We start from the raw sequence: 23,818 nt of genomic DNA, 5'->3' as shown, positions 1-23,818 counted from the left end.
TTTTTTTTAAGGGTAGATAAACTAAAAGCTGAGTTTTGCAATAAGGAGCTCACAATCTGTGGTATGATGTACTACAAGTGGTATGAGTAAAATGGCAGAGTTAAGTAGTTTCTAGAAAAATAAATTCAAATGGTCCACAAGACCATACATTATAATCAGAGTGATAATCACAGTGACAAAAAAAGAAATCTTGAAAACAGCAAGGGAAAAGTGACTCCCACCACCCCTGCACTGCATGATTTGTGGGATCTTAAGTTTCCTGATCAGGGATCAAAACCCAGGCCCTGGCAGTGAACGTGCCGAGTCCTGATCACTGGACCACCAGGGAATGCCCAGAAGTGACTTCATGCGAAAGGGATTCTCAATGAGATTAACACCTGTTTTCTCATCAGAAGCCGTAGAGTTCATTATCAGGAAAGTGAAAAGAATCAACAGAATTGGAGAAAGTATCTGCAAATTACATATCTGATAAAGGCTTAACATCTAGAATATAAACTCCTAAAACTCAACCAAAAGAAACAGTCCAATGAAAAAAATAGTCGAAAGACTTCAACAGGTATTTCTTCAAAGAAGATATGTCTTAATAAGGACATGAAAAAAACACCATTATTAATCATTAGGGAAAACTAATCAAATCAACAGTGTGACACCATCTCATACCTACAGTGATGGTTAAATTAAAAAAAGGAAAATCTTGGTGAGGATGTAGAGAAATCAGAACCCTGGCACATGGCTTGCAATGTAAATGTTACAGCCACTGTGGAAAGGTTTGGTAGTTCCTTAAAAAGTTAACCATAGACTAGCTATGTAATCCAGCAGTTTCCCGCACATCTATACCTAAAAGAACTCAAACAGATACCGATAAGGTGATGTTCACTGCGGCATTATCCACAATAGCCAGAGGTGGAAACCACCCACGTGTCCACCAGCACACGACTGGCTAAACAAAATGTGGTTTGCCGTGCTGTGCTTAGCTATGTCTGCCTGTGACCCCGCGGACCACAGCCTCCAGGCTCCTCTGTCCAGGGGGTCCTCCAGGCAGGAATACTGGACTGGGTCGCTGTGCCCTCCTCCAGGGGACCGTCCTGAACCAGAGACGGAACCCTCGTCTCCTGCCCTGCAGGTGGATTCTTCACCATCTGAGCTACCAGGGAAGCCCACAACGCGGTGGCGGTGGTGGTAATAACAGCAACGACAGAATTTTTATTTGGCCATAAAAATGAAGTACTGATACATGCTGTGACGTGAAGGAAACTTGAAAATAAGTGAAACTAGCCAATCACAAAAGAAGAAATATGTGATCCCACTTACATGAAATATTTAGAACAGGCATATTCATACAGACAAAGTAGATTAGAGGTTCCCAGGGTTATGGAAAGGAAAGTGGGAAGTTACTGCTAATTGGTAGTTTCAGGCCTTCTCTGGCAGCTGGGTGGTTAAGACTTCTCACTCCCTATGCAGGGGGCACGGGTTCAATCTAAGATCCTGTGTGCTGCATGGTGCAGCCAAAAATAAATACAGGTACAGAGTTTCTATCTGGATGATGGAAAAATTCTGGGATAGTGGTGATGGGTACATAACACTGAATGTAATTAATGCCACAGAATTCTACATTTCAAAAACAGTTAAAGTGGCATTTGCTATACTTTACCACAAGTTTTTTAAAAGCTGTATCAAAAATTTAACAAAGCAAATTTTTTGAAAATGGTAAACACATCAGTAATCTTTTGGAAAAGCAAATTTACCTACTGTTACAGATCAGGAATGTGCAACATACATCTAACACTTAAAAGATGTACTTACTTGTTTCAAAGCTGAGAGTTTAGGGGCATGCTGAATATCATGGAGAGAAGAATTCTGAGCGGCAAGTTTTTCAGTAGTACTCTTGAACTCTGGATGCTGAGGTGTTAAGACTAATGCTGGATGGTTGCACAGTTTTCGTAAGTACTGTAATGCCTTTAAGAGAGAAAAAAGTATATATAAGTCTCCTTCACATGACACAAATATTTGTATCTGTGTCTTTTCCTGTGCTACTGCATCTGTGTAGAATGCCTTTCTTCATCTTCTTACTACTTCAAGAACCAGTTCACATATCTTATCTGTGATGTCTTCATCTATGCTTCTTGTGCAATTTGTGTTTATTTCTGTGAGAGAATTTATAACATATAAATTGTATTGTGATGTCTATCTTCCCTACTAGACCCATGACCTTCTCATGACACAAGGTCTTATTAGTTCCTATAGCTAACCCTTTTGAACTGGAAGTGCCTGATAATGTTGCTAGATGATTCTAGAATTAGACATCATTTCCTAAAGGAAGGTTCCTCAAACTTTAGTGGGTATGAAAACTACACAAGACCCTTTTAAATTTGTAAATCTCTCCCCTCTACACAGTACTTTGATTCAGCAGGTCGGTGGTGGGAAAGGGAAGGCAGAACTATGTAGTCGGGTTTGAGAATCAGAGCCCTCTAAGGTCTTCGTTTCCTTTCTCTGATTCAGCCATACCCTTGTCTTTTGTCATTTACTTGGCCTATGATTGGGTCTCATTTTTGGCACACAGATTTGCATCAGTAAGCTCCACTGTTGGGCACTATGATAGAAACTGGGAGAGGTATGAGCTTTCAAAATCGCCTTTTCCCATTTCTATCTTTAAAAATGCTGTAGTGTTTTAATATCTTGTTGACAAGGGGGGGCGGGTTGGAAGATATTCTACAGTGGAATATTTCAAAAGGGAAAGAAAAAATGAGTTGACGCTTTCTCTTTGTCCTCAAGCACATTCATCATCTGTCTCAGGACTTCTGTACTGTATGTAATATCTCTGCCTGGAATCATTTCCTCCCACGCATCTACATGCCTCAACCTTCATTCAGATTTTTGCTCAAATGTCACCTTCTCAGTGACATCCCTGATCACCCTGTTGAAAAACTACAACCTACCCTGACTCCTATTCTGTATAAGCCCATAGTTGATTTTCTTTTACATGATACATTTTTTTTATATTTTTCACCCCTAGGGTCTTGTTCACTGCTTTAATTAACCCCTGAGGTTAGAAAAATTACTGCCTTGTGGTAGGTATTCAAATATTTTTTGAATAGGAAACAAAAATTCTCTATTTTAAAACTCTTCATGTAATAACATATTAATTTTAATATTACCTATTGCTAATTATGAACATGAAAATTAATTAAATTGGCACTTTTACCTATTTTCAAGAATGTATACACAAAACTGAAAAAATTAGATAAACCCATATTTCAGTGTTTCATATAAACATTGCTGTACTGAAGCGCGTTCTTCAGCAACATTTACAAAGGGGGCTGTAACATGTACCTGGAACACATGACCTGTAGCTTTAAGCTTTGGTTTCTCGGTTTCTTCAGAAAGTGCAGCTGAAGAAACTGTTTCATCAACGTCGCACTTGGCACGAGACTTAGCAAAATCCTCATAGAGTTGAACCTGTAAATTCCCCCACAAAAGCAGTGAGTATATTTATTTTCAGTTGTTCAAAACATAACTAGAAAAAGTCAGTAAGAACAGCAATGTAAATTAGCCCTCATCAAAGAAAATAAATTACGCAACCTACTTGAATATAGATGATCCACTGCATCGTGGTAAATTCCTTTTAAATTACATTTAGAAAACAAGTTTAACACATTGTTCAGCTGCTAAAATATTTTTCAAAAAATAGTCAAATAATCCTAAATTCAATTTTCCCACTCTATTCAAGAAGGTAAATAAGTTACGGATAAAAGAGAACCTGAACCCTTACAAGTAAATGAGGAAATCTTCCTTAAGTGAAGCTACATGGTCAAGACCCTAACAGGTATGTTTCAAAAGACCAAGTTTTAAAAAAGATACTAACCACAGAACCCACACCAAGTTTAAAGTATTTCCTTAAGAGTCTGGGTTCCTGACGTGTATATGTTAAAACGATGTGAAAGGGAAGAAAATCTACAGTGCTAAAGAACAGAAGTCAGAGAATAAAAACCTGTAGATGCAAAACAAACCCAGATGTCACTTCCCTCTCCAGCTCCCTTCCTCCAGACTACTTAAATGTGTTTTATGCTGATGTTATATACCACTATAATATCTCAGGTTTTTTCATATGGCACCTTTTCTTTATCATACTTAAAGTCTTCATCTCATTACCTCTAAAACTTTTCTTTCAAGAAATATTAATCCGATTTTTACAAACAAGGGATAGAGGCCGAGAGGTGATGTAGATAATATCACAGAGCTCTTAGCATTTAAATTAATGTTTTGTCCACAAAACTGAAGTTGGATAGATAAATACTAAAAGGTTAACTGTCTATATATACTGGAGGGGAAAGGGGCTATTTTGCAGATACGTCTGTGTATCTTTTATTCATTGGAACCACACTGAAATAGACTGATGCTTACTAACCTAGAACACAACATAAACATTCAAAGAGAAAATTCTGTTTATAGGCCATATTTTACTAAGACAAGAGATAGCTTCCCCTTAAAAAAATACCACACACAAATACTACACAAGGAAAGGCATACGATAAGTGCCTTTGACAATGGTCTCTATGTACAAAACTAGAACTGGGCAGAAGCCAATACTTCTCTTGAAAATTTACTGGCAATACTTTAGAAGAGATGAGGTCCCACTTCCCAACTCAGCCCTGATGTATACACCTATAATGCTGCTGTAAGGAAAAGACATCACAGGCAGACTTCTGGCCCTAAAAAAACACTGGCTTACTTCTTTATCACTGGCTTACTTCTTACTTCTTTATCATTTTAATGTTCCAACTTTTTCAATTAACTTGAGACATATTACAAAGCAATTATGACAAAAGATTTTGTTTTAATGCTGTGTTGAAAATGCACAAACCCAAATGTGTGCTTATATACGCAAACAGATTCATTTAGGTTTTATCTACACTTGTTTGAAACAGAATATTCCTGAAGTCTAAGGAAGTAGAAGCTACATGAGAGCAATAAAACCAAAGGCTAAACCCCTTTACTCACTACTTTTGTGACTTCTTCAAAGCATTCTAGTAATAAACACAGCATCAACAACCACAATCACCAGATTCCTAACCTGGAGAGGACTGAGAGTACAGTAATAGTCTTGAATAATTTTGGGTGGTAGATCCTGTAAAACATCTTCTTTCATTCTTCTCAAAAGAAATGGCAGGACCTGGCGGTGCAGTGCATCCATTGCAAGGACACCTGTTAATAATTATTAACAGAATTAATTTTATTCTATTATTCTCTTATTAATTTCTCTAATAATAAAATTAAATGACTTCCCCCAAAGTAGATATAAATTATATTCACTTGCATAGAATATATAATGGTATCTCTTTTTCCTACCTGCTTCTTGTTCTCGACTGGAGCTTCGAGCATCCCTACTTGCTAATATAGGTTTACCATACCGAGCAGCAAACTGGCGTTCAGTTCCCAAAAATCCTGGCATGAGGAAATCAAATAATGACCACAGCTCCAAAACGTTGTTCTGAATATAAGAAAGGAACACCAGTTATCTTGTGTACTAGGATTATTTCCTTACACTTAAAAATGGAACATTAATGAAAGCCCACTGTAGTAACATAGATGAGAGAGATTATCACTATATTTCTGGATATGAGTCTATATTTTATTGTGTAAAATCTGGAGAAAATACTCTATCCTATTTAGAGGAACTTTCAAGTCTTTTCCACCACAATAAGCCTTGGTGCACAGTACCAATCTTTTTGGTCAGTTCTATCAAGTAGTAAACAGAGCAGTAAGATGAATACGTTTCTGGTTTTTTTTGAGACTAAGATTAACAGCAAGATTTAAGAAATCTGGCCAACATCACCATTTATTCAACGCAGGAAAACCTAGAAGAGTTTGGTTATAGGTCATGTCTACCCAGTATTTATGGGTCATGAGAAAAGGCACAGGTTCTTTCCAATTCTACTTGGAGTTTCACAAAACAAAAACCAAAAAACACCCCCACACTTTTCCATTTTGGATGCTTCCCCAGTATGTGTGGATCCTAAGGTACCATCCTATCTGTTTACCCCTTCCAGAAGCCCTTCTCACCCTGCTTAAGCTCTGGCTCACTGTGGTGGGTTGCCCTCCTGAAGTGAAACCCTTCTAATTGCACTTGGGCTTTGCCTCCTGACAGATGGGCTACCAAAGCCTAAAATCACATTTTAAATATGAGATTTAAAACCTGGTTTGCTCAGATACTGCTACATACCAAATGAACCATTATAAAAGCAAGATAATTATTGGAAATTATTCCAAAAACTAAAAAAAAAACCCTCTTCTTTAATTCACTGTCAAATGCCAAGTAAAGAAAAGGTAAATAATTACCTGGATTGGTGTTCCAGAAAGAATAATCCTATAATTAGCAGTCAGTTGTTTTACTGCTTTTGACAATTTTGTTTTTCCATTTTTGATGACATGGCCTTCATCAAGAATACAGTAGTTAAATTTAATATTTCTAAGGAAGAATAAACAAAAAATAGCATCTTTTACTACATGTCAGGAACAATACAAAGAGTCTTTGAGGCAGAAAGATACTAATTCTCTCTGAATTTGACACTGTTTTCTTTAAAAAATTTTAATTCTTACCTAAAGAAATCTATGTCATTTCTCACAACATCGTATGAAGCCACTATGAGATTGTGCCTTTTCACCTGGTGCTGTAACCTGCATTTAAAAATAAGTAAGATTAGAAAATGGGGAATCTGCAAAGTTTGTAATATACTTTCAAAGGGGAAAGCACAGATGCCATTGTACAAAGTGATTTCAATCTGCCTACCAAACCCAATATTCCTTTCTGCTTACTCTACACCCATGACCCTGCTACCTGAAGGCCGTTCTCCTTACAACTTGGTCATGTGGCCCTAACTCAGTCTGATGAGAAAAGGGGTGAGCACCTGACTCACAATGTGAAGGTCATTTTAGCTTTATTTGCCAAAACCTCTTCCTTGGAGGCACTATTCCTTCATCATTCCACGTTGTGCTGGGGGCCGAGCGTGAGCCATCATCAATCACATGTCCCCATAATCACCAAAGAGGTGAAGCATTTTCATCAGATCAAGCCATTCACAATATTTTATTCCCCAATCATGGAGGTTGGTTTGAGGACATGACGCAATCAAGGCCGGCTAGTCTGAGAGAATATCTCTGTTCATTACAGTTGCCAAGCTATGAGAATGTAGGCCTAAGACTGTCCATGACCTTTTATCTACACCAACAATAGACAAAAGTCCAGTAGAGACCAACAAAACAAGCTATGCATGGGGAAGAACAGTAATTTAGATGTACCTGAAGCAAGAATTCACCCCAAGATGCTCAGTTTAATTAATGAATTTCCTGTTTGCTTAAGCTAATCTGAGTTTTTACCACTTATAAATGGATGAATTCCTTTATAGTAAATTCTTTAAGAGTACAACTCTTGAGCTGCCTGTGTTCAAAACTTCATTTAATTATACCTAGTGACCTTCTATTTAATTAGCTGAGTGATATTCTTCTCAGGCCCCATGTCTTAGACTCCCCATCTGCAAATTGGGAACAATAATAGTACCCATACCTCATAAGGTAATTAAGAGAATACATGGTATTACATAAATGTAAATAAAACTGCTTAGAATATCTAATGCCTGACCAGTAAGTGCTCAGTATATGTTAGCTATTAATTCACAGAAGGGCAGCAAATCTACAGACTAATCAGAAATCTGGGACTATCCAAGCTTTAAAAGACAAATTGAAATTAATGATACACCACTCTTCAACATCTGTATTTAGGAACAGATGTATTAATAGAACTACAGAGTTGTATGGGATCAGGGCAGCTAGAGCAAGCCACTGTACACCAAAAGCACTTTTGGGGAGAGGGAAGAAGGAAGAGGTAGCTTTTAGGGAAAGTGCATAGAAAATGAAGAAATAACAGAAACACCTAGGAGATGCTATGATCACAAGGTTTTAGGAAAGGCACCAAGAATGGTTTTGGTTCTTGAAAGCTTCCTAGCTCAAAAAACTTAGAGCCTAACTGATTGTTGACAGTGGTTAATGTCCTTACACTTTGTATTTATTTTATGATTTATTTGGCTATGCCATGTTTTAGCTGTGGCTTTTAATTATAGCACATGGGATCTAGTTCACCAACCAGGGATTGAACCCAGGCCCCCTGTACTGGGAGCACAGAGTTTTAGCTACTGCACCATCAGGAAAGTCCTGAAACTTCTTAAATTTTGATGAGTCTCACTGATTATATTTTTATTATGTTCATTTACCTTTCTTAAATAAGTTAAAGTAAGTTTCTATGTCTGACAACCGAAAAAGCTAACTAGAATTCATTTTTAATAAATTTTATTCTTCCAAACTACTTAAAGCAAAAGATTAAACATTTTTTGGTTGTACAGTTCTTACCTTACTCTTTCAGTAGGAGGTCCAGTATAATGCAGTGGATTGAGATATTCTCTGGAGCAAAATTTACCTACTTCATCCACCCAATGACCTGTTAGTGTTGGTGGACAAACCACCAAGGAAGGAAGTGGCATACATTCTGCCAATTTTGATCTTGCATATTCCTGGGCCCTTTACAACAGCAAAACACAATGAATTAACCAGTTTGTTTATATTGCTCAGCATCTGAAAGCCTTCTGTTAAAATAACATTTAAAATTACCTGTGACAGTGATCTCCTGCTAGAATACAGATGGACTGTAAAGTCTTCCCTAAACCCATGTCATCACACAGAATTCCATGAAGCTTATACTTATTAAGAAATGCTAACCAGTTCACACCATCCTGAAAGGTTGGGAGAAAGAGAAAAATGGTAAATGTGAACAGATCATAAAGATATTTTTCTGTAAAGAACATGTTTACAAAGACCAAACACACTGTATTTTTACCGGCAGGGAGAAATAAATGGATACAAGACACCAAACAGAAGAATTTTTAATTATTAAATCAATCTTTATATTCTTTAAGGTATATTTAAAAGGAATAATCAGTATTTAGAAGATAAGTATAAAACTTTACCTGTTGATATTTTCTGAGTTCAGCATTGATTGGTACTGGAATCTTGTAATTTTCTAACTTTTTCCCATCTAACAACTGCTCCAAAAAGTGTCTTTCCTTGGCTTTCAATTGGATTAATTCTTCTGACATATTTGGAGGATCTGGAATGCCTGCCTAAAATGATTTTTTAAGTGTATTAAAACAATTTGCTACTATCTATTAATTTGTCCATCCCCAGATTATGAAATTATTTCAAGTCTTATCAAAATGTAAATGCAGAGATAACACAATATTGTAAACCAACTATTCTCAATTAAAAAAATACCAAAGGTAACACACGCAGGCGCATGCACACACGTATATATGCAAAGAAAAACCAATTCAAAAATAGTATCATTTTAATGACTGGAAGACAAATATTTAAGAATTTGACAGGTATTAAAAGCACTATATAATGAGATGATGAAATAAGCACATCTAAGATATTTTAAGAACACAGCTACAACTTATCTTTCCCATACCTTGTGTTACTTGGTAAAGACAAGATTGTATTGTTTAAGTGGAATGCTGTTACTAGAGCCTCTCACTTTTAGTGTTAACGGTTAGCCAGGGTACTGGTTCTCAAAATGTGGTCTGCAGACCCCTCAGGATTTCTAAGACCTTTTCAAAGGGTTACTGACTGCAGCTATTTTATAACAAAGGATAAGACACTGTTTGCTTTTTTCACTGTGTTGACTTTTGCTCTGATACACAAAAGTCATGGTGGGCAAGACTGCTTTTGCCTCAGGAAGAATCAAGGTGGTGACACCAAGCGTACGAGCAGTCACTATTACTTGCAGCCATGCACTAGCCTTTTTTCTAAAAAGCTGGTTTCACTTAAGAATGTCATTGAAGCAGTAAAAATAATTTTATTAAACCTCAACCTTTGAATGGCACATCTTTTTAACATTCTGTGCAACAAAATATGAAGTATTCCATAAAGCATTTCTGCTGTATACCATGAATACTGAAATACAAAATATTTAGGAAAAGCACTTGTAAGATTTCTTAAAATTGTGAGTTGACCTAGCTATTTTTTACAGAATGAGTTTACTTGAATGGACTGACAAACTATGGTTATTCTGACTTGAGTATCTGGCAGATTATTTTCTTTAAAAAATTTGGTCACTTCAAGGAAAATGAGTGGCACAACTTGTTGCCAATGATAAAATGCAAGCTGTCAAAAGGAACTGAGCAGTGCAGGTGCTTCCCAGTATTTAGAGATTTTCTCTTGGTGACACTAATGAGTCCGTTTTGTGCTACTGTATGCTGATATGAATCAACCTTTAAAAGATTTACATAACTCAGTGAGCCAGTGTTCTCCAAATGACCAATGCATGTTACAAAGCACGCATCTGTAAAAGGCCTATTCAAAAGTCTAATGGATTTATTCTTTAAATGAATTAATAAATCTTTTCCCACTTCTCACTTTTAATTTCTACTACAGAAAACATGATAAAAGTTCTTTGAGGTCTTAAATTTTTAAGAGTGTAAAGAGGTACAGAGACCAAAAAGTTTGAGAACTACTGCCCTATGATTAAGAAATTTAAACTTAAAAGTTAAGAAAAGTAACATTCTGAGAACAGAACTTCAATTAAATTCAAGTATGTTTCTTATAATACCAGAAATAGTATCAGGAGTGAGATATATATACTGTCTTAAAATGATTATATGTTATATTTTCTTTTTTTTTTTTTATTTTTTTTTATTAGTTGGAGGCTAATTACTTCACAACATTTCAGTGGGTTTTGTCATACATTGATATGAATCAGCCATAGATTTACACGTATTCCCCATCCCGATCCCCCCTCCCACCTCCCTCTCCACCCGATTCCTCTGGGTCTTCCCAGTGCACCAGGCCCGAGCACTTGTCTCATGCATCCCACCTGGGCTGGTGATCTGTTTCACCATAGATAGTATGGTTCATAGATAGCTGTTCTTTTGAAATATCCCACCCTCACATTCTCCCACAGAGTTCAAAAGTCTGTTTTGTATTTCTGTGTCTCTTTTTCTGTTTTGCATATAGGGTTGTCATTACCATCTTTCTAAATTCCATATATACGTGTTAGTATGCTGTAATGTTCTTTATCTTTCTGGCAAACTTCACTCTGTATAATGGGCTCCAGCTTCATCCATCTCATTAGGACTGGTTCAAATGAATTCTTTTTAATGGCTGAGTAAAATTCCATGGTGTATATGTACCACAGCTTCCTTATCCATTCATCTGCTGATGGGCATCTAGGTTGCTTCCATGTCCTGGCTATTATAAACAGTGCTGTGATGAACATTGGGGTGCACGTGTCTCTTTCAGATCTGGTTTCCTCAGTGTGTATGCCCAGAAGTGGGATTGCTGGGTCATATGGCAGGTCTATTTCCAGTTTTTTAAGAAATCTCCACACTGTTTTCCATAGCGATGTTATATTTTCAAAAGGGGTTTTGTTTTTTTGCCATGCTGTGCAGCTCAAGGGATCGAATCTGTCTCCTCTGCAGTGGAACCTCGGAGTCCTAAACACTGGACCACCAGGGAATTCCCTCAAAAGGTTTTAGAATTAACAACTTAATCAAGATAGAAACTAACATTTTAACACATTCAATATCCTAATGATAACCATCAGAATGAGGCGTTTCTGCACAGTGGCTTTACATGGAAGCAACAAATCTGCATCTGGTCCCATCACCTCATGGGAAACAGATGGGGAATCAGTGGAAACAGCGTCAGACTTTATTTTTTTGGGCTCCAAAATCACTGAAGATGGTGATTGCAGCCATGAAATTAAAAGACGCTTACTCCTTGGAAGGAAAGTTATGACCAACCTAGATAGCATATTAAAAAGCAGAGACATTACTTTGCCAACAAACGTCTGTCTAGTCAAGGCTATGGTTTTTCCAGTGGTCATGTATGGATGTGAGAGTTGGACTGCGAAGAAAGCTGAGCACCGAAGAATTGATGCTTTTGAACTGTGGTGTTGGAGAAGACTCTTGAGAGTCCCTTAGACTGCAAGGAGATCCAACCAGTCCATCCTGAGGGAGATCAGTCCTGGCTGTTCATTGGAAGGACTGATGCTGAAGCTGAAACTCCAATACTTTGGCTACCTGATGCGAAGAGCTGACTCATTTGAAAAGACTCTGATGCTGGGAAAGATTGAGGGTGGGTAGACAAGGGGACGACAGAGGATGAGATGGCTGGATGGCATCACTGACTGAATGGACATGAGTTTGGGTGGACTCCGGGAGTTGGTGATGGACAGGGAGGCCTGGCGTGCTGTGATTCATGGGGTTGGAAAGAGTCAGACACGAATGAGCGACTGAACTGAACAAATCTTCAGGCATTTATCTTCATGGATTTTTTAATAAATAACAACCAGATATAAGGTCGTACTTCCCAGGTGGCGCTAGAGGTAAAGAACCTGCCTGCCAGTGCAGGAGAAATAAGAGATGCAGGTTTGATCCCTGGGTTGGGAAAATCCCCTGGAAAAGGAAATGGCAACCCACTCCAGTATTCTTGCCTGGAGAATCCCATGGACAGAGAAGCCTGGCGGGCTACAGTCCATAGGACCACAAAGAGTTGGACACAACTAAAGTGACTTAGCATAAGGCCATACAATGAGGTACATTTCCTAACAATGATTAGGATTCATAAATATTGTTCAGTGCCAGGAACCCTTCCATTGATATCTTCCTCACTCCAATTCCTATAAAAGCAGCAAGAGTTACTAACAGTGCAAGTTTGAATAAAAGCTTCTATCAAACCCACTGCTTGAAAAAACAAACAAACAAACAAAAAAACCCCACTGCTTGATAGCCCCTGAATCCTTGAAAGAAAAGTACATGATGATTCTTATGAAAATGTAACAGAGCGAATCAAGATAAAGTGGAATAGGAATTAACCTGCATGACATTCTTGTTTCTACTGCTGTGTCTTCAAATTCATAGCATCTAATTTGTCATTAATCCTATCCAGTGTGTTTTTATTTGTAATTGTATCTTTTAACTCAAGAAGGTCAATGTGGGTTGTTCTTATTTCCTCCAGTTCACTCTTTATTACATTCATGCTTTCCCTCTACCTTCTTGAACATATGGAGCATATTTTAATGACCTTGTATACTAATTCTGTTATCTGGGTCATTCCAGGGTCTGCTTCTATTGACTGACTTTTCTCCTGGGTGACTTCTTTTTTTTCCTCTGGCCACACCACATGGCTTGTGGGATCTCAGTTCCCCAACTAGGGATTGAACCCTGGTCATGGCAGTGAAAGCCTGGAATCCTAACCACTAGGCCACTAGGGAATTCCCTCTGGTTAATTTTTTGATGTGTGCTGAATATCCTAAGTTTTATGCTGTTAGATGCTGAACTTTAGGGGGTTAAATATTTTAGATTTTTTAAATTTTTTCTGGGATGTAGTTAAATTATCTGAAACCAGTTCAATCCTTTAAGGCTTGCGTTTTTAGGCTTTGCTAATGTGGGTTCAAATCAATCTTCTTGCAAGGGTTAATTTGGCCCCACTACTCAGGCAGTGTACTTATGAAGACTGTACTCAGTACCTATGGTAGGTCCTTTGACTCAGCTTTTTTTTAAAAAACCAGATATAGTCAAACTCCACCCACCCCCCCCCCCTCCCCGAGAGACTGTTCCAAAGTATTATGCTCATACTTTTCTAGTAGAATATAAAACGGTACAGTTTTCTGGGAAAACAGTTTGACAGTTTCTTAAAATGTTTAACATCAAAAAAAAAAAAAGTTTAACATCTTATGACCCAGTAATTCCATTCCTAAATGTCTGCTCAAAAGAAAGAAAAGCAGGGACTTCCCTGGTGGTCCAATGGTTAAGAATCTGCACTTCCACTGAAGGGGGCACGGGTTTGATTCCTGGTCAGGGAACTAAGATCCCATGTGCCTCACAGAGAAATCAAAAACAGAGAGAGAGAGAAAAAAAAAAGCTTACACCCAAATACCTTATAAGTGCATGCTTACAGCAGCATTACTCATCATAGCCAAATGCCCATCAACTGATCAAAGGATAAACAAAATGCGGTATTCCAGTGTATTATCTGGCCTAAAAAGGAACCACTGGACACACAATGCAGAATGGATGAAATGCATATATACTTATTTCCTGAATTACAAAAATCCCATAAAAATATATTAACTGGCTAAGTGACGGGGTACTGGCTTTTCTCTTGCTTCAAGTCACTTCTATTTCCTGCATTGGCCACATATATTATTTCTGTCCCATAAATATACTCCAAAATTGTCCAACTTCAGCCTTGCATTCTGCTTTCTCCATAATCCAACAGACATATCATTTGCTTTTTACACTTTCAGTTACCATCTCTCAAATTTACCTTTCATGTAAACTACAGAACAGAATTTTAGGTATTACCCGGGATACTCAGGAACACAATTTATTTCTAGAATAGCATCTAGAAATTTAGCATCACCTAAAGAATTTTCATTCTTTTAGGAACCATAGTTTTATTTAAAATGGTGTTAAAAAAATTACCTATTAAAACATAAAAGTCTAAACACTTATAATGTTAACATATTCAACATCTTTTTTTTAAAACCTGTTCTTTAGAACGTGTTCTTTAAAAGGTGTTACAATTATTATGAAGTTATTGAAAACACTAAGTTCATAAACCAAGTTATCATCAACTTACCTCAAGTGGCATGAGTCTAATTAGTGTTGCAAAGCATTGTGTAGCCATGAATCTTACGCTGTCCGTCTGATCACTCATCCTTCCCAACACAGGCACAACTAAGAGTACAATATATGGGACAATACCAACATCCAGTTGTTCCATTACACCTGAGTAAGTTACTAAGGAAATTTCTAACTGGTTCCAGGGTAGAGGTTTTCATAAACAAACTGACACACCAAGACTGTGACTTCTAAAACAGTTCCTCATGCTTACCTGTATTATGAGAGACTGATGATCCCTCAAGGTCTATGATTCAACTGTAACAGCATTTATACAGGGTTACTTTTTAAAAAAATTATGTAACTTTCTCATGATTAAAAAGATGATTTTTTTCATCTGAGGAATGCTAGAGGAAATCTAAGATTTTTTTCCATAGAGAAATTCCTACAAGTTTCTAGAATTCACATATCAAAATAAACTGATTTACATTGCAAGCAAGGGAGCACAAGCAAGTGTCAAAGATTAATTCCAATTTTCCCACCAGGATCTTAACAACCCTGAGCTGGAGACAGCAGGTCCAGTGAGTTCAGTCCCATAATCTTTAGCATTTCTTAGCTAGAGTTTCTACTGGTTTGATCTATATCCATCTTTCTTGCTCTTAGACCAAAATATCTTTTAGGTATTTTGAGTTAAACAATGTTAGTAGATGCCATACCCTTGGTAAAAAAGCTTGTCTGTATATTTCCAGTTAATCATTTTGCCAATCAATGAACAAAGCAAACAGTAAATTTGTAAGAACTACCTACATAGTATCTGATTAATACGGGGTTGGCCAAAAAGAGTAGCATAGCATCATATAGAAAAAGCTGAACAAACTTTTTTGGCCAACCTAATATTTAAAAACATACTGACTATAAATTTTTTGCTTATAAAAAGATCTCTTAAAATTAACAGTAATTCTTCAATTTTTTGTGTGAATACTATCATAATAAAATGTAAATACAGGTATAATATAATGCAATAAAAATAACACTTTGAAATGTAAAAAAATAGTTTTCTTTTTTTTGGAACAAGGTAGGTTGTGTGCACATTTGTTTTTGGTACTGTTTTTTTTTTGGCTTGTTCTCCTCCCACCCCCCCAATCCCAACATGGCTTGCTCAGCAGTGAAAGTGTAGAATCCTAACCACTGGACCGCCAGGGAACTCCCCGAATATGTCTGAATAAATTTTATTTTAGTCACTTTTAAATAAAGCAAATATAATTTGAGTAGTTTTTCAAAGTGAAAAAGGATACAGGCTAGCGCTTCAATTGCACCCTCTTGTTTGATATTGTCGTCAATTGCTCCCAGCCATGGAAGAACCTTCTCCAAAAATATATTCATTGTTTCCATGGTAGCTATTTTGCTCATGACGCCCACACAACGAGCAGCCATGTGCCTCACTGCAGTGCTGGGATACTGAAGGCACATGTAAAGATGAGGCAAATGCAGTACCAACTAAAAACAAAAAGTTTAAGACAAGTCAGAAGATTCATTAGGGAATTTAATGTTTAAAATACAACTATAATGACCTTTACTCAGAGGTTCTCAATATTCCAAGTGATGCTAAATCCAAGAATTATCTCCAGTTACCTCAAAACACTGTCAGAATATCCTCAATAAAAATTTAACCTAAATCTACATTATTATAATGCTTTTAAAAAGAATAGATAGGTGCAGAACTTCTCCCCTGTTCAATATTCTCTTAAGCATCAGGGAACACTCAATACTTTCCAAAATTCGTAGGGAACACATCAAAGGCACTTGCATGATTCTCCTACTGAGGCTAGGAAAATGACACTACACATCATCAGCCCCCTCCAAATCTGGCTTAGGTTTAAGTACATACTTTGTATTCACTGGGTTGGGTGATCCTGATTTTGTTCTAGGCACCATACTCTGATAGTTATTTTCCACTTTAACTTCCTGGCTTTCCATATGCAATATAATCACAAGAGCATGACATATCCCATTATTAAATGTCTGATGCACAGAAGCCAGGATTAATGCTGATGAGAGTCAGGTACTTGCTCAACAAACTAGCCTTACAGTTCAACTGAATGCAACCTGTTTGATCATGGAGCACATACAGATGAATTCCGCCCTTCTTTACTAATGATAAATTCGCAAAATTTAACAAGAATATGTTTCATTACTATATAAACAGAAAAATTTCCCTCTACTCTCTCCTATATGAATAAAGGATTGATGCTAGCACCTTTTACGATGTTATAAATTGCAGAGAGCTTCCTATTACAGTTACATGGAAAGAATAGTATCAATACTTTCTTCAGTGGAAAACCAGATAATTAATTCTTTGATCTATGTTCCTCCTCCCTCTATTCTAATTTTTTGGTGAGAGATATTTTAACAGTCAAAAAATAAACCCATGTTCTATCTTTGCCACTGACTAGTTTCATCTCAGAGAGGTAACTTCCTCCTACCATTACATTTATCTAGGGAAGGTTTTATCACCTGTATTCTTCTGTTCTTGGACTATATTATTAAGATGGTATAGATGAACAGGGATGCAGCTTTCTTTTGTGTTTGCAGCTGGCTTCAGTGTGATCAGAGCCCTGTTCCTACTGCCCTATATTCTAAGCTCTCAGAGTAGGTTTTCTCTCATTCACACACCCAGCTCTGCCTCAAAGCCTGGAAGAGTTGTCAGGAAAAGAAGGAATCTAGTTATAGCATCTAGAAGAAAATGAAATCATAAGGGATGACATCATAGTTGCACTTTTCATTCAAGCCTTAAGTCTTTCTAATAAGACTACTCATTTTATTAGGAAAAAAACTACACTTGCATTAGTTAGTTACCAGGGGATGAAGCTCAGAATCCATTGACACCGCTGCTGTTTCAAAAACTTGCAGAGAATTCACCAGTTCTTGGGCAGGGCCATCTCCCTTTTCCAAGAGGGACTTTCCATCTATTAGGATACAATGATTTAAGTGCATATTACCTTACAAATAGTTTTTCAAAATTCAGAGCCTACAAAAAGTCTTAGCACTCCCCCAGCTACTGTGGAAGAGTCTCTTTTGCTTTATAATATAAAATGAAATACCACACCCTTAATTTAACTGCTGAGGTGCTAATTCTAAAGAACTAAAGAAGCTTAACATAATGATCCATTTCAAATCTCTAAATACATAACAGGAAAAGTAAAAAGCAAGAAAGTATACAAAATGATATGAAAATCAATGTTTTTACCAACCTTCTATTTAAAAACTTACCAGCTGGCCTGGGATAAATAGGCACAGGCATTGTTACTTTATAAAGACACATGTAATGGATATACACTGAAATCTGTTTAAATCCCAACTCGGAAAAATATGTACACACCAAAATTATGTATGTCGATTGTATTCCTCAATGGGCCAACCATAGCATCCCAGAGATGTGGCAACTTCACTGCCATTTCACCACCAAAATGCTTCACTATAGTTGTCAAGGCAAACTCAGCTCCTCTCCGTTGTACCAAGTAAGGCTTCTGAGCCTAAAAATTAAATGTAAGGTGAAAACAAGATTTCAGAAAAAAGTATAATGGTTTCAAAATGTTATTAAGAAAATTTAAAAATCAGTGTTAAGAATTCAGTGTTACCATTAACCAATGAAGCAATTATTGGACACACTTATTATAACTATAAAACACCTCTCAATAAATTTACATAGGCATAAAATCCTCAGCTAGATTTTTACATCCAAAGTAAAATACTTTTGGGGGGTTGGAGAAAAGAAATAGAAGAATACGTGCTGTTTCTAGAGATAGTCCTAAGTGACAAATTTTTTTCTTCTTTTCTCTACCCCAAAGAAACTTACCATGACCTGCCCTTATTTATATTTGCTTAAGGGATAGCATGGCTTCCCTGATAGCTCAGTTGGTGAAGAATCTGCCTGCAATGCAGGAGACCCCGGTTTGATTCCTGGGTTGGGAAGATTCTGTGGAGAAGGGATATGCTACCCACTCCAGTATTCTTGGGCTTCCCCTGTGACTCAGCTGGTAAAGAATCTGCCTGCAATGCGGGAGACCTGGGTTCGATCTCTGGGTTGGGAAGATACCCTGAAGAAGAGAAAGGCTACCCACTCCAGTATTCTGGCCTGGAGAATTCCACGTACTGTATAGTCCACGAGGAGGTCGCAAAGAGTTGAAATAGACTGAGTGACTTTCACTTTCAAGGGACAGAATATAAGCATCTGTTTAATTTAACAAGATTAATATAACCTCATACTTAGCAGTAATTTCATAATAATTAAATACAAAAAAAGTCCCCCCAGAAAGATACAATTATATTTTTAAGTGAAGGAACTATGCAAATCAAAGTACACATTTTTGATTAAAATTAAGATGAGAATATAGTTAGTGAAAAAGGCTTCATTCATAGAATATTTTAAAAGGAATACAGACAATAAGATTTTGGTTTAAAAAAACAAACTTAAAATAGGCCTATACTTTATAGAAATATATTAAACACATGCCTTTTAGCACTGATAGTTTATTGCTCAACTCAGGTAATTCCTATGTCTTGCAACCAGTAGAGCTACCTAGAGAATTCCATTGTTAAAATGTGACTATAAGATTTTTCAAAACCAAACAGTTAAAAAAAAAGTTTTTCTTTTTTTTTTTTCAGCCACACAGCAGTGTGAGATCTTAGTTCCCTAACCAGGGATCAAACCTGCACCCTCTGCACTGGAAGCACGAAGTCTTAACCACTGGACCACCAGGGAAGTCCCACCAAACGTTTTTTTAAATTGTCTCTAAAAACTGTACTGTAGAGCAAGTAGATCAATGAAATAGAATAGAAAGCCCAAGGAGATCCTTACATATAGGAAAGCAGGATATATAATAGAGGAGCTATTATCATCAACTAGGGAGGAAAAGATTCAATGGTGGGATAACTGGTTGTTCCTATGGGCAAATAAATTTAGATCCCTACCTCACATCACACAATTAATAAATTTCAAGTTGACTAAAAGGTAACAAGTTATTTGACACTATGAACTTATCCTCTGAATATCAACAGTAATTCCTAACACTGATAAGACTGAGAAAAGTTAGCTTTCACTATTACTTAACATCTCCGTAGTCACTGTTACAGGAGTGAATTAGTTCATATTCATGAATGACTTATACACCCACTACTGAGAGGGTTTCTTGCTAGCAAGATAATCAGAAAGCTATATTGGTAAAAATAAGAAGCTTGAGAAATTTGAAGTTTGTAGTTTTTCTGAACTCTGTTGCTGGAGTACGCCAAAAAATTATTAGCTCCAGTTCATTCACTTAAAAATATAATTCTAGAAGCTGATATGACAATTTAGCTCTCAATCTAATCTGTAAGAAATTTTGCTTTAAAATCAGAGTATTCAAAGAAGAAAAACTATTTACCTCATCAAGTTCAACAAGGAGGTTTCCACTACCTCCTGCAGGAAGATCTGCTATTTGAGCTTTGACGGCTTTGGGGGTAGGACCTCGCCTACTTGTGATAGCAAAAGCAGCTTTCTGATGACGATAGAGTGTAATTATACCCCGGTGCTTGGTGACAGTATGATGCATTCCATCTTTTTCAGAGTTGGATCCTATTAAGGAAAAAAGTCAAATAATCCTTAAAGCATAATATAGGTGACCAAATGTTTCCTGCTCCAAAAGATACAACACATTTTCAAATTGTCTTTCAAGCCTCAATTTTTATAGGCCAATGATATTTTCTCTAGACAATGAAATGGTCACAAAAATCAGTAATATGCAACATTAAGTTAAACATTTTGATATCTGCATAGGACCATACTTAATACAACCAAGGTTGCAGAATCCTGTTAACAACCAGAAATATCTAATGCAAGGCTGACTGTACCACCTTCTGTTAAAAGTACATTAATTCTTTAAAAATGAGTAACTATTTCCAGGCATAAAAAGACACATTAAAAAATACTGCAAGTAAGTTCTCTCTTAAAAAAAAAAAAAGTCTATAGTAACCATAAATTCAGAAACACCAACCAATGCATAATATTGTTGCCTCAACTAGCTCTCAGGGAGTGGATGGGAGGAAATTAGGACTAAGGCATGTGACAAAACATTGGTCCTTGAGACTAGACTACAAAGAGCAGTTATTACTTTACATATACATTTTCTGGAGGAAAACAGAAAAGCTGTTTAAACACTATTTGATAACAGAGTCCACTTATCTCATAAGACATGTACTAAATTATAGAAAAACAGAATTTTATAGGAAGAACTTTCAGTCACCATTGGATACAGTTAAGTTTTCTAGCCCTGTCAACAGTAAACCCTATAATGATGATCTTGAAAGAGAAGTTAAGGGTTAATACCTGTCTTATAGGATTTAGTCATCTTAAATGTGAGAACTTAGAGACCTCAAAGATATCAGGTCTTTTATAAATAACTTATGAGTTAAGAGGGCTGTGATTTTATTAGCAATAAGTGCAAATTCTCTCAAAATGATAAAAAGCTCCAACATAAACTGGATTTTGCTTAAATTATACCTGTAGATAACTGTAAACAAATTTAAATGGTTAATTCTTTCCCTACCCCCAAAAAAGGTTTAGATATATACCTTTAGAATTTTCCTGGCCACTTTGTGCTGGTACTGGACATGTGACAGAAGGAGTTAGATATGGGTCCACACAAAGTGAGCTACAGAGATTTTTAATAATTTTTGAATTGGGACAGGGAGTCCTTGTTGTGCACTGCTGAAGTAGTTTGGCCATGCATTGAGCCGCGTAGTTCTGCACTAGCGTATTCTCTTCCTTTTTAATTGTCTCCATTAATGGTTTGATAATAGGATTTAACTTCTCCGGAAGTTGCTGCAAGCTCACAACTGCACATGCAGCAAAAGTATGCACTCTCAACTGCAACACTTGCCACTCCTGGTTGGTCTCTGTAACTGTCATTTGGACCTGCTGTCGTTTACTATCTAACTGCTGTAATACTTGAGGATTTAAACTGAAGGATGATGTGACTTCATTAAAAACAGTAGTGACCTATTAAAGAGAGAAATCAAGAATCATTAATGACATCAACCCCAAGTAGCCTGTAAATTCTTAAAGGGAGACAGCAAACTTTGTTTCAATTGTAAATTCTACAATAATTAGTACATTTTAGTATTCAATAAACTAAATGTCTAAAACCTTCCAAGTAAACTTTATTTTAATTTGACTTAATTTAACAATGTATTATACTTTTTTAAGAAAGACACAATCTCTTCAGAGACTTCTTATATTTAGTAAGTTTGAGTGAAAAATCATACATAATACCCACATAGTACTTTGGTGAAATAACACTGTGAGCAAATATAAACCAGTTCTTTTAGAATGGTGTAACAGTTGTTAATTCTTTAATTACCAAAAACTGCTTGAAGCTACGACTGTGGCATCAGACTACTTTACAAGCTCCATTAGAAGATTGTTCATTACATCTTCTTAAAACAACTTAATGAGATGTAACTCACATACGGTACACTCAAAGTGTACAGTTCAATGGTTTTTACTATACTCAGAATTGTACAATCATCACTACATATTTTAGAACATCTGCATCATCTCCAAAATGAAACTCAATACCTATTAGTAGTAACACCTCATTTCCTCCATCCTATGTAACCACTTATCTACATTCTATCTTCACAGATTTGCCTATTCTGGACATTTTCATATAAACTAATATATAATCTTTTATGACAAGATTCTTTCATTTAGCATCTTTAAAGGTTCACTGATGTTTTAGCATGTATAATTACTTCATTCCTTTTTTTGGCTAAATAATATTATACTACATTGCATTCTTCCATTCATTAGCTGATGAATGATTGGGTTGGTTCCACCTTAGTTAATATTACAAATAATGTTGCTATGAACATTTATGTACAAGATTTTGTGTGCACATGTTTTTTAAATTACCATTTAAAGATAGTAGGATGGCTTATATAACAAAAATAGTCTTCTTATTTGATAAATAACTGGAGTCATAAAAAGGCTCTATAAATGGATCCAATCTGATCAATGTTGGTCAGAAAAGTCTGTAACATTAAAGAACTTAACTTTTAAAAAATGGATAACCCAATTTTTCAGACTTAGAAATGATCAACTTTCTTATGGGCAAGACTGGATAATGCCAGACTCATTATGAGAAGCAAAACAGGCACACAGATAAGATCTTCTTTTATCACTAAAAATATGAAAGACTTTAAATTGAGCTTTATCTGCTTGATCATGATCTGTTCTCTACAAAGAAACATGATCATATACCACTTCTAGCTTATATTCTCCACTTTGCTTTGTCTGTTTTATGTGTTCAAGCTCTGCATAAGATTATTTGAAACATGGTTTCACTACTAAAAGTTTAAAAACACTGTCCTAAATACACTATGCTTCTGTCAATTTTCAATGATTATAGGCGGCTTAGGTGAAGCTTTCCAATTTCCATTCATTCAGTCAACGAATATTTAATGAGTAATACTAAAACATTAGTAAAACCAATGTCTTTATACACTCAAAAAAAATGTTGAGACTAATGTGGGAGATACACAGGTAAACAAAGACAATATAACATGAAACTAAGGTAAGTGCAAGTTTCTGTGGTAGCACAAGGGTAGCTTAACTCTTCTCAGGTGACAAAAGCAATGAAAGCTTGTTAGAGGCAGTTAACACTTATGCTAGGTTTTTAAACAATAGTTAAGTCTGGAGTTATGAGGACATCTTGGCAAAAAGAGTTGAGGTAGTGAGTGGAAGTCGAGGCACTGTTCAAGGAATTGACAGCAGTCATCATAGCTTAAGCACAGGGTTTAGATGAAAGAATGTCAAAAAATGAACTTGGGATGAGCATGGAGGGTTGAGGGTAGAGACTTTTCGGCAAAGGCAAGAGTTCAGACACGGAAGAGAGAATAAGTGAAGCAAAGAAAGTGACCAAGGGTGGTGTACTTTTGCAAGAGAAAAACTAACTAGGCTTAAGTGGAGGAAGTTTGAGAAATAATAAGAAAAGAGATGGGGAGTTTAGAGGTGGTGCTGAAAGTAAGAAAGGAAAAAACCAAAAGGAGAAAGAAAATAATGTTTTTAAGTAGGGGAGGGATGTGTTCAGAGTGGCACTAAGAACTTCACTAGT

At 36.4% G+C, this 23,818-nt stretch overlaps 1 protein-coding gene across 1 annotated transcript in view; it reads right to left on the bottom strand.

Moving 5' to 3' along the window:
- BTAF1 (B-TFIID TATA-box binding protein associated factor 1) overlaps positions 1-23,818 on the bottom strand; it is an 85,188-nt gene that overhangs the window by 5,281 nt on the left and 56,089 nt on the right. Inside the window, exons 20-34 of the mRNA XM_043925220.1 lie at positions 21,276-21,702; positions 20,090-20,280; positions 18,049-18,202; positions 17,526-17,635; positions 15,965-16,166; positions 14,689-14,837; positions 9,015-9,167; positions 8,659-8,780; positions 8,401-8,568; positions 6,598-6,675; positions 6,337-6,466; positions 5,347-5,488; positions 5,072-5,202; positions 3,331-3,456; positions 1,804-1,956 (exon numbers count right to left, since the gene is read on the bottom strand). Of these exons, the coding sequence (XP_043781155.1) occupies positions 1,804-1,956; positions 3,331-3,456; positions 5,072-5,202; positions 5,347-5,488; positions 6,337-6,466; positions 6,598-6,675; positions 8,401-8,568; positions 8,659-8,780; positions 9,015-9,167; positions 14,689-14,837; positions 15,965-16,166; positions 17,526-17,635; positions 18,049-18,202; positions 20,090-20,280; positions 21,276-21,702 (2,436 nt within the window). The remainder of the gene's footprint in view (positions 1-1,803; positions 1,957-3,330; positions 3,457-5,071; positions 5,203-5,346; positions 5,489-6,336; positions 6,467-6,597; positions 6,676-8,400; positions 8,569-8,658; positions 8,781-9,014; positions 9,168-14,688; positions 14,838-15,964; positions 16,167-17,525; positions 17,636-18,048; positions 18,203-20,089; positions 20,281-21,275; positions 21,703-23,818) is intronic.

This window comes from Cervus elaphus, chromosome 15, assembly GCF_910594005.1.
Source record: "Cervus elaphus chromosome 15, mCerEla1.1, whole genome shotgun sequence".
Lineage (NCBI taxonomy): Eukaryota > Metazoa > Chordata > Mammalia > Artiodactyla > Cervidae > Cervus > Cervus elaphus.
The sequence above is the reverse complement of the archived record's forward strand: the minus strand, read 5'-3'. Positions and strand labels throughout refer to the sequence as shown.